The 12,936-nt window shown below is 45.4% G+C and overlaps 1 protein-coding gene and 1 pseudogene across 1 annotated transcript in view; one reads left to right on the forward strand and one right to left on the reverse strand.

Annotated features, from left to right (window-relative positions):
• Sar1b (secretion associated Ras related GTPase 1B) overlaps positions 1 to 12,249 on the reverse strand; it is a 24,183-nt gene extending 11,934 nt beyond the window's left edge. Inside the window, exons 1-2 of the mRNA XM_005350118.1 lie at positions 12,139 to 12,249; positions 2,864 to 2,938 (exon numbers count right to left, since the gene is read on the reverse strand). Of these exons, the coding sequence (XP_005350175.1) occupies positions 2,864 to 2,921 (58 nt within the window). The 5' untranslated portion in view covers positions 2,922 to 2,938; positions 12,139 to 12,249. The remainder of the gene's footprint in view (positions 1 to 2,863; positions 2,939 to 12,138) is intronic.
• Positions 12,074 to 12,936, forward strand: part of LOC101989656 — a 2,502-nt pseudogene continuing 1,639 nt past the window's right edge.

Raw genomic sequence — 12,936 nt, forward strand, 5'->3', positions numbered from 1 at the left:
TCTGCATCAGCTCCTGCTTCCAGGATCCTGCCCTGTTTGAGTCCCTGTCCTGAGTTCCTTCGGTAATGAACAGCAGTGCTGAAGTGTAAGCCAAATAAACCCTTCCCTCCCTGAATCATTGTTTGGTCATGGTGTTTCATCACAGCAATAGAAACCCTAAGGCAACTTCTAACAAATGTGTGTGCACTGCTCCTCTGGGTGGCAAACTGAGGACACTAAGCAGCTAGGCTGGGGCAGCCCTGGCCTTTCCCGACAGCTTTACCATCTGCCTCCATTACCAACTTCAACTCCCAGTCACTAGCACCCTGGAGAGGGAGCTACCAACCAGTAGACATAAAAACCTCTGGTTTTAGTAAAAGGTGAAAGAGTTATATAATTTGAAGAGAAATCAGAGTAAGACCACTGGTTTTAGACCAAGAACTTGTCTTTTCAGAACTCGGTCTACAGCAGTGCATCAGTAGCCGTGAAGACAATGGTACTCCAGTACATCCTACAACATAGATGAACCCTGAAAAGAAGCCAGACACGCGACACCTCAGGGTATATACTTCTACTCTATGAAACGCGCAGAAAAGGCATGGTTCACGAGAGGGGAAGTAGAGTCATGGTAGCTAGGAGACGAGGCCAGGCGACACGGAAGAGTGGCCGCTGGAGGGGTCTGGTTACGAGGTGTTGAAAATGCCCGGAAACTACAGAGCAGTTAGAGCTTTATCACAGTATGAGAGGCGGAAACCCAGCAAACGCTAGCTTTAAAATGGTTAGTTTTAAAGCTTTTCAGACAATCTAAGTTTTTATCTCTTTATTTTTGGTATTATGATCGGCTTGCAGCTTAGGGGCTACACAGATCTTTCTTTTTTAAGAGTGCCATCAACCAGCCATGGTGGCTCATGCCTTTGGGAGGCAGAGGCAGGTCAACCTGGTCTACATAATGGGTTCCAGGCTAGCCAGAGCTACATAGTGAGAACTTGTCTCAAAAAAAAAAAAGAAAGAAAGAAAGAAAGAAAGAAAGAAAGAAAGAAAGAAAGAAAGAAAGAAAGAAAGAAAGAAAAAGAAAGAAAGGAAGGAAGAAAAGGAGAAAATCTCTCAGTGCAGCCAAGGCTGGCCTTTATCCAGTCCTCAGATACATACCATCATATTTGGTTAGTAGCCAAATTTTTCTTTTTGGTTTGTTTTTGTTTTTCAGTGGCCTAAATATTAAATGTAAAGTACCTCAATCTGATTCTCAAAAGGGACACCCAGAACACAGAATGCTTGAACCTGACTCTTCAAAGACTGTGGGGCAGCGGCTGTGGCTTGGTCGTAGATGGTTTATTTAGCATACGTGAGGGCCTGGATCCAATCCTAAACACATTACTGCCCCCCCAATAAACAATCCACAAAATGTGTCCTGAACTAAATTCTTGGTTTGCAGGCACTTCTTTTGTTTGTTTTTCCTTTTTTTTTTTTTTTTTTTTTGAGACGTGGTTTATCTGTGTAGCCCTGGCTGTCTAGGAATTCACTTTGTAGACCAGGCTGGCCTTGATCTCAGAAATTGGCCTGCCTCTGCCTCCCGTGGCGTGCTGGGATTAAAGGTATGAAAGGTATGTGCCGCCACCACCTGCCTGGTAATAAATTTTAAACTTTTAATTTTTTTTCTTTCTGTATTCCATGGGCTCTGGGAGATCATCAGATTTGGCAGCCAGCACCTTAGCCCACTGAGTTATATAGGTGTTTTGCACCTACATGTATGTCTGTGTACCGTGTGTATACCTGGTGCTCAAGGAGGAACTGGTTACAAATGGTTGTTAGCTACCAAGTGAGTGCTGGGAATTGACTTGAGCCCTCTGAAAGAGCAGTGTTTTCTTTGTTTGTTTGTTTGAGACAAGGTCCACATGTAGCTCTTCCACATGTAGCTCTTCTGGAACTCACGGAGATTCGCCAGCCTCTGCCTCTTGAATTCTTAAACTAAAGGTGTATGCTATCACGCCCAGCCTCTTTTTATTTTTGTGGGTGCTGGGATGGAGCTCAGGTCCTCATGCTTGAACAAGTTCTTTACTGACATCTCCCTAGCCCGAGACATAGATGTTTATAATCAGCCTAAGACTTGACAGGGCTAGGGATGGAGCTCAACTGATACAGCAGTAGCCTAATGTGCAAGAGGCCTCGGGTCAGAGTCTCTGTGCCAAAAGAACCCAAAAGCAAAAGTAACACACTGGATTCTACACTAGATTCCATGAGATAAAATGTTAAAAAAATGCAGACAAACTAGTCAAGAAGCAATACATATTTCTGTTAGGAATATTACTGGAAACAGTTATAAGAGATAGAAGCAGGCATGGTGACACACACCTTTAATCTCAGCACTAGGAGCTGGGGGCAGAGGCTGGCAAATCTCTGTGAGTTCCAGACCAGCGAACGGTCTCTAGATAAATAAATCATAAGAGTAGATTCATTAGAGCCAAGGCTGGGGATACAGCTCAGTGCTAGAGCACCTGCCCAATATGCATGAGGTCCTAAGTTCCAGCCCCAGCACATTAAAAAAAAAGGCCATTTTATAGATAAGTAAACTTGGGGTAAAGTAAAAAAGGAAATTATTCAAGATTATATAATTTTTTAGAAATTTGAGCTCATTCTGAAGAGCAGGCTTGGCTGGAACCTGCTGGAACCCTCCAGTCTCAGACTCCTGAGTGCTGGGACACAGGTGTGCTCTCCTACACCTGACCTAAGATTACGTGATTCCAAGGGAGTGAGTCACTGGATGTATTTCATAATTCCAAAGCTCGCTGTCTTAACCACAGGCTTACATAAAGGAGCTCTCTACAAACAAGTGCATTTACATAAACAGGGTCAACAGGATAGCTACAAAGAGCAAAGCTGAGGTTACCTAGAAACTGCAGCACACTGCTGAAACCACTGTAAATCCAGTCAAATATGAAGGACATGTCCAGATCTTACAGGTCTGAAAAACAAGGTGTAGATTTAGCAGTCAGCATTGCCAACATACACAAAATACTGACAGATGTTAAACAAGCCTGAATAACCCTCCAACATTACACAAGTGTTAGGAACTAAATAGAGCTGGGGAAGAGGGCTCAGTACAGAGAGGCACTGCTGCCAGGCCTGGTACCCTCAGGCCAGTCCCTGGGACCCTCATGGTAGGGAGAGAACCAACCCACAAGTTGCCCTCTGACCTCTACACATACACTGTGGGGCACACGAACTTGTGCATGTGTGCACACAAACACCAACAGACTGTTATCCAGGCTGACAGAACCTCATCTGTGCTGATGCATAAATCTCAAAATGCCACTAAACTATCAGGCAGAGACCATTATTCTCTGTGCATGGAAGGAACAAAATTAATTACAACAACCAGGACTAGAAGAAATTAAGAGCCAAGTATAGTGGCCAATAACTATAATCCTAGCACTCAGGACAGAGGCAGGAGGATCACTGCAAGTTTGTGGCTGGACTGGTCTATATAGCAGTTCTAGGCCAGTCACAGCTACCTTGCCTCTTTTAAAAGAGGAAATAGGTAGCAGGATAAACAGGTATAAAACCTTTTCAGAACTAAGTTAGAGCCAACCATGGTGGCATAGACTTGTAATCCTAGCCACTGGGAAGCTGAGGCAGGAAGATTGTTAATTCAAGACCAGCTTAAACTACAGAGTAAGCTGTAAGACTCCATCTCAAAATAAGAAAAACTGGAGGACCAAAGAGATGGCTTAGAGGTTAAGAGTATTTCCTGCTTTTCCAGAGACCCTGAGTTCAATTCCCAGCACTCATGTCTGGTAGCCAACAACTGCCTATGAGTCTAGCCAACTCCAGGGCTTCCAAAGCTCTCTTCTCTTCTGCCTCTGAGGGCACTGGCACTTGTTACACAGACAGACAGACAGACAGACACTAAAATGCTTAAAAATTTTAAAAGACAAATTTTAGAAACCATTTGTGTTCCTCATATGCAGATGTGAGCTATTTATCAAATCTGTTGTGAGAGTTGGGGGCTGGGGAGAAAAAACAGAGAGAAAGGAGATAACAAGTTTGCAAGCCTGACTGAGGAGGTCGGAAGCAGGAGGGTCAAGCTCCTGACTGCATAGCTACTTCAAGACCAGCTTGGGCTACCGTAGACTGTTTCAACAACAAATACTAATAATTAGTAAAGCCAAATGTGGCAAAAGCCTTTAGTTCCAGCATTCTATGGAGACAGTGGCAGGCAGATCTCTGGGTTTGAGGTCAGCCTGGTCTATTTTCTGAGTTTTATAATAGGAAATGTTTCCGAGCTGGACTTGGTGGTACAAGTCTTTATTCCAGTTACTCAGGAGGTTTTGCCTGGGCTACACCACAGGCTCAGGATTAAGAGCCTGGCACATGTAGTGAGATGATATTTCAAAAATAACTAAATAAAAAGCCCGGAATCAGATGTGATGGGGCTTTGACTGTTGGAGGCAGGAGGAACAGTTCAAGGCCAGGCTCAACTAGACAGCTGGGCTTCCTGAGCCCATCTCAAAAAAACAAAAACAAAAATAAACAAGCCCACCCCATTCTCTCATCCACCCCCTGCCCCTGCAAAAAATAAAAATAAAAAAGCTCGGTGTATGGGTTGGTGAGATGGCTCGATGGACAAAGACACTTGCTGCCCAGCCTGATGACATGAGTTCAGTTCCTGGAACCACCCTGCAAACTGTCTTCTGACCTCCACAAGGACACATGGCATGTGTGTGCCCTTCCCCAATAAATAAAATGCAAGTTTAAAAAAAAAGTTTAGTGTGGAGAGCCTGTCTAACATGTCAGGCCCTACGTTCAATCCCCAATTAGGCTGGCTGCCATGTAGCCAAGGGGGCCTGAATTTCCAGTCATTCAGTCTCCATCTCCCGAGCACTAAGAACACTGTGCGGACTTCCATAGCAGCTCCTCGCGGCAACTGGCTCCAGGTGGTAAGTTTGGGGTGTGTTATCTTTCTGAATTTTTCAACATTTAATTATTACCACATATTAAACAAATCTTTTAAGTCACAGTAGAAAACAGTACAATTCAGCATTTACTTAACATAGCCTTGCAAACTAATGGGGTAACAGGAAAAACAAGTCAGGAAAGATCATAGACACAGAAATGTACTTTCACAAGTCAACAAAGTTCACTTTTTAGATGTGAACAAATAGCTCTGGTCTGGAGCCTGGGCCCAGTGCAAACACTGGGAAGACTGTGCTAGCTGTCATCCTTTAGACATTTCTGCTTGCTTTAGTCAGCTTGCGGTCAGCTGTCCAACTTGACATGAATGGCTATGGAGAGCAAGTAGCCACGTGACCCTGCACCCACACCACCTCAGAATGACAAGTGGGCAAACCCACCTGCAGCTTTCTTTAAGCTTGAAATGGATGTGGTAATACACTTCTATAATCCCAGCACTGTGGAGTCTAAGGCAGAAGACCCCAAGCCAGCCTGAGCTAGATTGCAGAAGCCTAAATATAGAAATAAATTTGAAATGGAATGAAAAAACCAAGATTTTCTTCTCCAGGAAGGGTGAGGTATGGGTATAATGATAACAGAAAGGAAAAAACTTCTGGAAGACCTGGGCATGGCGGTGCATGCTTTTAGTCCTGGCACTCGGGAGGCAGAAGCAGGGAGAGCTCTGTGTGTTCAGGGCCAGCCTGGTCTACAGAGCAATTTCAGGACAGAGAGCTCATAATAAACAAAAAGAAGCGAGAAATTAAATAAGAGAAGGAGTAAAGGCTGACAGGGAGCTTGAACTGAGAGAATCTTTCCTCTGCGAGAAGGGAGGCCCAGGTGATCTGCAGAGTGGGCAGGAATCTGACTCCAGGGATGAAGAGGGGTGGTCGAGCTGGTGGCACACGCTGTAATCCCAGATTTAGCTGAGTCAGAAGACTGATTTAAGGCTAGCTTGGGTTATATGTATGGGGAAACATTGTCTCAGAACAGCGGCAGGGGAGAGCTGAGGCAATTCGGAGATACACGACAGGTACTGTGGCAGTAGATCAAGTCAGATGATTGTTCAAAGGCTGGGGATGTAGCTCAGTGGTAGCATATTTGCCAAGAACATGAAAGGACCAGGCTTTGTGCCCTAACACTGAGTTTATTTATTTATTTTGTTTTTTAAGACGGCTTTCTCTGTGTAGCCCTGGTTGTCTTGGAACTTGCTCTGTAGACCAGGCTGATCTTGAACTCAGAATCCACCTGCTTCTGCCTCTAGAGAGCTGGGATTAAAGGCCTGTGCCACCATACCCAGCCAGCACTGAGTTTAAGAAAAAAAATTGTTGGAGAACTAACAGACATTCATAGCACTGCCTATCAGCACTGATTTTTTTTTTTTTTTGCCCTCAACACGCCTACCTTACACCCCACCCTCAGTGATGTTAGGCTTTAGAAAATTCTGACTTCCAAGACAGAGATGAACAAGGGGATAGAGAAGGCCCTGGGTCTGAGCCTAGTCTAATGCTAGCGGGGAGAAGAACATGAGGGACAGCACTTGTGGGCACCCTGAGAAGCACTGCTGTGAGCTGCCCTCAGCCCAGGTTGTGCAGACAACAGGACAAGGGTGAGAAGAAGTGAGGTGCAGGGTGAACAAGGCTGAGGTGAGAACTGGGGTGAGAACTGCGGGAAGCCTGCCTTCCACAGAATAGAACCAACAGAGTAGTGGGAAGGTCTGAACCAGAAGATAAGTGTGTCTACAGTAAAGGGGGAACGGGTGAAGTGGACCAGGGCGCACGGTAATGGGGAAGAGCAAGGGTCAGAGAAGTTCAGATCTGTGTGGTGGCAGCTCCAAGGTCTGACACCATCACGGAAAGATAAAGAGGCACTGGGGTGAAAGGTCCAGGAAGCCAGGAAGGTGCAGTGTCCACAGTGACAGGATGCAGACTCATCTGAAAGACTAGAGGGCATTGCTATGCATGGCAGCCAATCAAGAGGCAAAGTCTTCACTGGGATGAGGAGGGTGGAACAGGGTTAGCCTTGGAGGGAAGGACTCATCTGCATGAGGGTGGTGCCCATCTGCTGTTGTAAAATTTATCCTCAAAGACATTATATAATTACACAGAGAAACCCCACTTGAGAAAATAGATACTATATTCCTCTAAAACTACAACTTATAAAACCCTCAAAACAAGCCAGGAATTACTAAAACAGAATTAGCTATTTGTTTTTTTTCAAATAGAAGTAAAAATAAAAACACCTAACTAAGATTAAAGCCACTTAGCTACAAACAGACACCTGAGCCCTGAGAACACATTACACAACCCGGGAACACATCATAGAGACATGTGAAGAGCAAAGGTCGCTGACAAGGAAACACCGCACGTCAGCAGATTTATTTATTACATGAACACCAAACAGGAAAGAGCTCCGCAGATTAAAAAGCAATCTACTCAGGTAACATGAAAATCAGCACAGTGAACAGAACTCAGGTTACAAATCACTTCTTACAGCTCTGCCCACTGAATGTCCATGGATAACACTCTCTTCGAGAAATGTCCACTAAGGCAGATCTAGAGAGCAAGCAGGTTAGAGCAGTCAGGAGGGGAGGGGAGTCAGGACAGCTGCTAATGGGGGCTGGGTTTCTTTCAGAGGTGAGGAAAAATGTTCTGGAATTGGTGGTGAAGGTTGTGTAAGACTATGACTCTACCGAGAACACTGCACACTGCTAAAGGGTAAACATTACTGTATGTCTAGTCTGGTTCAACAAAGCTATCACTCAAAATAAAAGCAAATTTAAAGCTTTAAACAGACATCTCATGTTTACAACTCATTTATGAGGAAACAGGATCCTTATGCTTGAGGTTTTGGGGTTTCTCCCCTTAGGACAAGTTATCACATAGCTCAGGCTGGCTCCTCCCTCTCCCCAGTGCTGGGGTTATAATATCAATAACTCTTAATATATGAAGGATTGATAGCATTCTCATTTTAAAACCTACTGATTTATTTGTGTGTGTGTGTGTGTGTGTATACATACATGTGAGGAGGGGAAGGGGTTCGTGTGCCATTTTTTAAGCGTCCTTCATCAGCATGCCATGGTACCTGTGTAGAGGTCAGAGACAACTTTACAGGTTCTGGGACTTGAACTCAGGTTGGCAGACTTGTACATCGAGCACTTTTACCTGGGGAGCCACCTTGTCAGCCCCATTTTCACATTACATATGAATACATTAGCACTGACTGCCATTAGAAAAAGGATTAGGATTGTGTCCTGCAACACAGGTACAGAAATTTCCTACAAAGCAACCAGTGTGGCACACACCTGCTCACAACTCTAGGCTAAGGCAGAAGAATTCCTGGTTTGAAACTAGCACTGACTTCATCAGGATTCTTTATATATTCTTATTGTGACAGGGTCTTACTGAGTAGCCCCTGTTGGCCTGGAACTCGCTCTGTAGACTAGGATGGCTTTGAACTCACAGAGATCTGCCTGCCTCTGCCTCCTCCCCAGTGCATGCGGAGGAGAGATTTGAGTATAGTGTGCTTGCCTGTAACTTGTAACTCCAGCATTTGTGACTCGACAGAGGCTCATATGAGTGAAAGCCAGTGTGAACAAATGAGACTCTGTCTCCAACAGACAACAATGGTGACCAAACAGCACAGCAAACATGAGCAAGGTATGATGACGTACAAGAATGAAAATGTCATCCCAGCACTCGGGAGGCAGAGGCAGGCGGATCTCTGAGTTCGAGACCAGCCTGGTCTACAGAGCTAGTTCCAGGGTAGGCTCCAAAGCCATAGAGAAACCCTGTCTCGGAAAAGAAAAAAACAAAAAGAATGAAAATGTCAAAACGGGCTCAGTGGTGATAGCCTCTTGCTCTTGCTGACCCAGGCTCAGCTCCCAGCATCAACATCGGGCTCACGATATCTATAACTCCAATTCCAATGCCCTCTTCTGGTCCACAGGCATCAGGCATGCACCAGTACATGTCCACACATGCAGGCAAAACACCCATACACATAAAATAAAGCTTAGAAAGGTCACAATAAAACCCATTATTTTGTATGCTAGCTTAAAAAATTAATTAAAAAAAAAACAACAGAAAAGAAGGGCCAGCAAGATGCAAGATGGCTCAGGGGTGGGAAGGACAACGGCTGACGGGCACAGACGAGAGTTGGATCCCTAGGATCCACACAAAGGAGAGAACAAGCTCCACAGGGTCTACTCTGATGTCTACATGTGCAACATGGTGCATACAACCCTGCCCCACACAGATGGATGGAATGCTGTCTGTTCTAACTTTCCACTAGAAATCCAAGACCAGGCTGGAGATGTAGCTCAGTTAGTGAGCGTTTGCCTCACTCGCAGGGTTTCATCCCTGACAGCACACAGACCAGACGCAGGACAGCCCTTGAGAAGTAGACAGGAGATTCAGAACTCAAGGTCATCCCTTGCTACACATCAAGTTCAAGGCCAGCCTGTGCGACCAGGTAAAACCATGTTTGACCCCAGTTTTTGTTGTTTGTTTGTTTTGAGACAGGGTCTCACTATGTAGCTGGCCTAGAACTTTCTATGTAGCCCAGGTTGGCCTGCAACTCAGAGATCAGCCAGTTTCTGCCTGAGTACTGGGATTAAAGGAGTGCTTGACCATACCTAGTTTGACAATGTTTTGTATATTAAATATTTCGAGAGAGTTCTATTAAACCTTTTAATTTATATAGTTTTTTAAAAGTCCATCCTTATTTCCTCTGGAAAAAAGTGGCACCCAATTGAAAGAAGGTTAAAACATCAGGAAATATGGCATTAAGAGTGAAAAATGAAGGGACTGGAGAGAGGCTGCTCTTCCAGAAGACCCGGGTTCAATTCCCTGCACTCACATGGCAGCTCACAACTGTCTGTAACTCCACTACCAGGCGATTTGACACCTTCACACAATGCATATAAAATAAATTTACATAAATTATTTTTTCAAAAAAAGAGTGAAAACAGGAAAAGTAAAAAAAAACTCCTCTGTCAAAAGACTAGTAGAAAAAGGAAAGACGGAAGGGGAGGAGAGAGAGAGAAGAAAGAGAAACTTGGGAAGCTGATGGGGGAGGATCTCAAAGAGATCCTCTTTGCCTGTGAGACAACAAAAAGAATGTTTCAGTCTGAGTACTGAACTTGAACTTGCCACTAGTGAACTAAAAAAATCCAAACCGGTATATGTGATAACAAATTGCGTCCTCAAAACACCAACAGAGGGCTAGCAAGGTGACTCGGTAGGTAAAAGAGCTTGTCACTCAGCCTGAGGACCTGCGTTTGATTTCAGAAACCCACACGGTGGAAAGCAAGAGCCAGCTCCCACAAATTGTTCTCTGGCTTCTACCCGTACTTCCTGGTGTGACCTTTAACACAGACACACTCATAATCATATGTATATATAATAATAAAATATTTTAAAACAATAATCAGGGGTTGGGAATTTAGCTCAGTGGTAGAGCAAGCACAAGGCCCTGGGTTCGGTCCTCAGCTTGGGGGGGGTGGGGGGACAAAAATAACAAAAAACAATAATCAAAGTTGTTCTACAAACTACATACAATGGAGAAACTTTTGGAATATCCCAGCCAGGCTGGTCTTTTCGCCTTTACAGAAAACTCTTCCACAATAAGGGCCATTCCTCTGCTCCTAGAACAAAGTCCTGCTCAGAGGTCCAGGTGACTGTAGGTCTTGAGGTGTGACACAGAGCATCCACGGGAGGCCCGTCCCGCATTGAAAGGCTCTCAAAGTCCTTTGTGCATATAATGCTCCTCTGCCTGGAGCACCTGTGGCTTACTCAAGTTTTAATACCTACTGGCAGCTAACCTTTCTGACCATAGCTGATTTAAATATTATTTGCTTCATCATATTTTGCCAAAAAAATAAAAAAAAAGTAATTTCAGTGAGTTTCGGCCAACTCTGCATGTGAGACTGGGAGTGGAGAAGCAGTGGATCACTGCCCTGGCACTCTGATTGTGAGCTTGAATGAGGCGGAGGTGATTTCCATTTCTGATAGACTACACTTTCGTTTCAAGTCTGGCTTGCATTTCTCCTCCAGCACTAGGCCAAGGAAGGTAAAATGCACTTCTTTAAGCTCAATCACAATACATTTCTAACGTTTAGACAATCCAACATTTAGACAATGTGGCCACTTTCCTTTCCTGTAAACTCACAAGGCCCGGGGAGTATCTTAACACTTGGGCAAAAAAATTTTTTTTTCCTTGAGATAGGATCTTGGGTATGTTGCCCAAGCAGTCTTGGCTCAAATGATGCTCCTGCCCTCTTGAGTAGGTGGAATTCTAGGGTCAGGGTGCCTGCCTAAGTTCATAAAAATTTTAAAGGTCAAAATACTTTGGGCTCAAACACAAATCTACTGAAAGGTGCAGTGGTAGCCGCTCGCTGCTCCGTTTTACGCCACCACTCATCACTGGCAAATGGTAGAGCCTCCCTCCTTGGTCATCTGTAAAACAGAGGCGACAGGACTGTCTTCCTTAGAGGACTGCAGCGTTGTACGGGGACCACCTTCCTTCTTTCATTTCAGGGCAACCATTCTGACCAATATTTTAGCAAGAGACACAGATCTTCAGGGTAAGACACCCGCACACGTACGTCCAAATTCACAAGAGTAGGTTCGATTTTCTTCACCCCAATACCTTAAACTCCGGACGACTTTGATTCCTTCAGTTAAGAAGGCCAGATTTGGATGTTTCAAAATAAGTTTTTATCCTGTCGGATATCCCCTCCCCCCTTAGTATCTTTTCCCTCCACTCAACTAGGCTTGAACAATGGCAAAACGATAACTACTAAAAAACGAGGAGGCTCAGTTGGTTCCCACACTAGCTGGGACAACACAGAGCGTCCCCTCCACCCCCAGCTGTCAATGACCCCTGCTTCCTTCTTCACCTTACCAAGTGAGGAAACTGAGGCCCAGGGGAAGAAGAGAGGCTCGTGTGCCGTCCTGGCACTCTTTCCTGAAATAATTGCGTGTGACAACCACTGTCCTACCCCGAGGGCCACCAAAGCGGTCCCCGTGGGCACGGACCGGACTTGTAGTCCCTCGCACCGCCAAACAAACAAACAAAAATACCAGGTTCCCCATTGGCGAAGGCTCAGGGACCAGGGCTCCGGGCGATCGAGTTTACAGCCTAAACAATGCGCCTTCCGGAGGGCCCCGGCTGTCCCCCGAACTCTTGCCCGACGAGGGCACTGCCACTCACCTGCGACTCCAGAGAACGTGACTCCGTGCTCCGCGACCTCGCTCCAAGCTCCGAGCCGGCTCTGCAAAGCGGTATGGCTGCCGGCCCCAGCTCTCTTCAGATCCTTCCGGGTCGGCGGGCGCTTGCTAGTGACAGTCCGTGGGACTCTAGCGCCGCTCGCCCTCGGTTCCGCCTCCTTGCGGTCCCACCACCAATCCCTGTGGGCCAGCTTCACACCAACCCCAAGAGGCATGTGAGAAAATTGTCTTTGGCATCCTTTTCCCTCCCCTTTTTCCCTCGGTACTAGGGGCTGCAGTCGACCACCGAGCTGCATCCACCAGCCTTTTATTATGTATATTTTGAGACAGGATCTCACAAAGTTGCCCAGGCAGGCTGTGAATTTATTGTCCTCCTGCCCCAGCTTCCTAAGAAATTGGAAGTATAATTCTGCAGCACCAGGACAGCATCTGTTTAGGTAGCATCTGTTACCTAAAAATACATTTTTTGAGCTACCCCTTGGGTTTCCACTAGGGTATGTTTTACCTCCTGCAATTCTTTGAGAATCTCACACCCTTGCTCTTGGATGTGTCTCATTTTTCCTCTGAGTACCCATCTTTCTCTTACCCTTCATGCCTAAGCCTATATTAAAATGTCTTTATTAACTCCACCCAAATGCATCTTTCAGGAGACTGAGTAGAACTATAGCTCAATGGTAGAGAGCCTGCCTAGCCTACAAAATGCAGAGTTCAGTCCCAAGCATCATATATTTAAAAAAAAAAATGGGGCCGGGCGATGGTGGCGCACGCCTTTAATCCCAGC

The sequence above is a fragment of the Microtus ochrogaster genome, chromosome 7 (assembly GCF_000317375.1).
Source record: "Microtus ochrogaster isolate Prairie Vole_2 chromosome 7, MicOch1.0, whole genome shotgun sequence".
In the NCBI taxonomy this organism is placed as follows: domain Eukaryota; kingdom Metazoa; phylum Chordata; class Mammalia; order Rodentia; family Cricetidae; genus Microtus; species Microtus ochrogaster.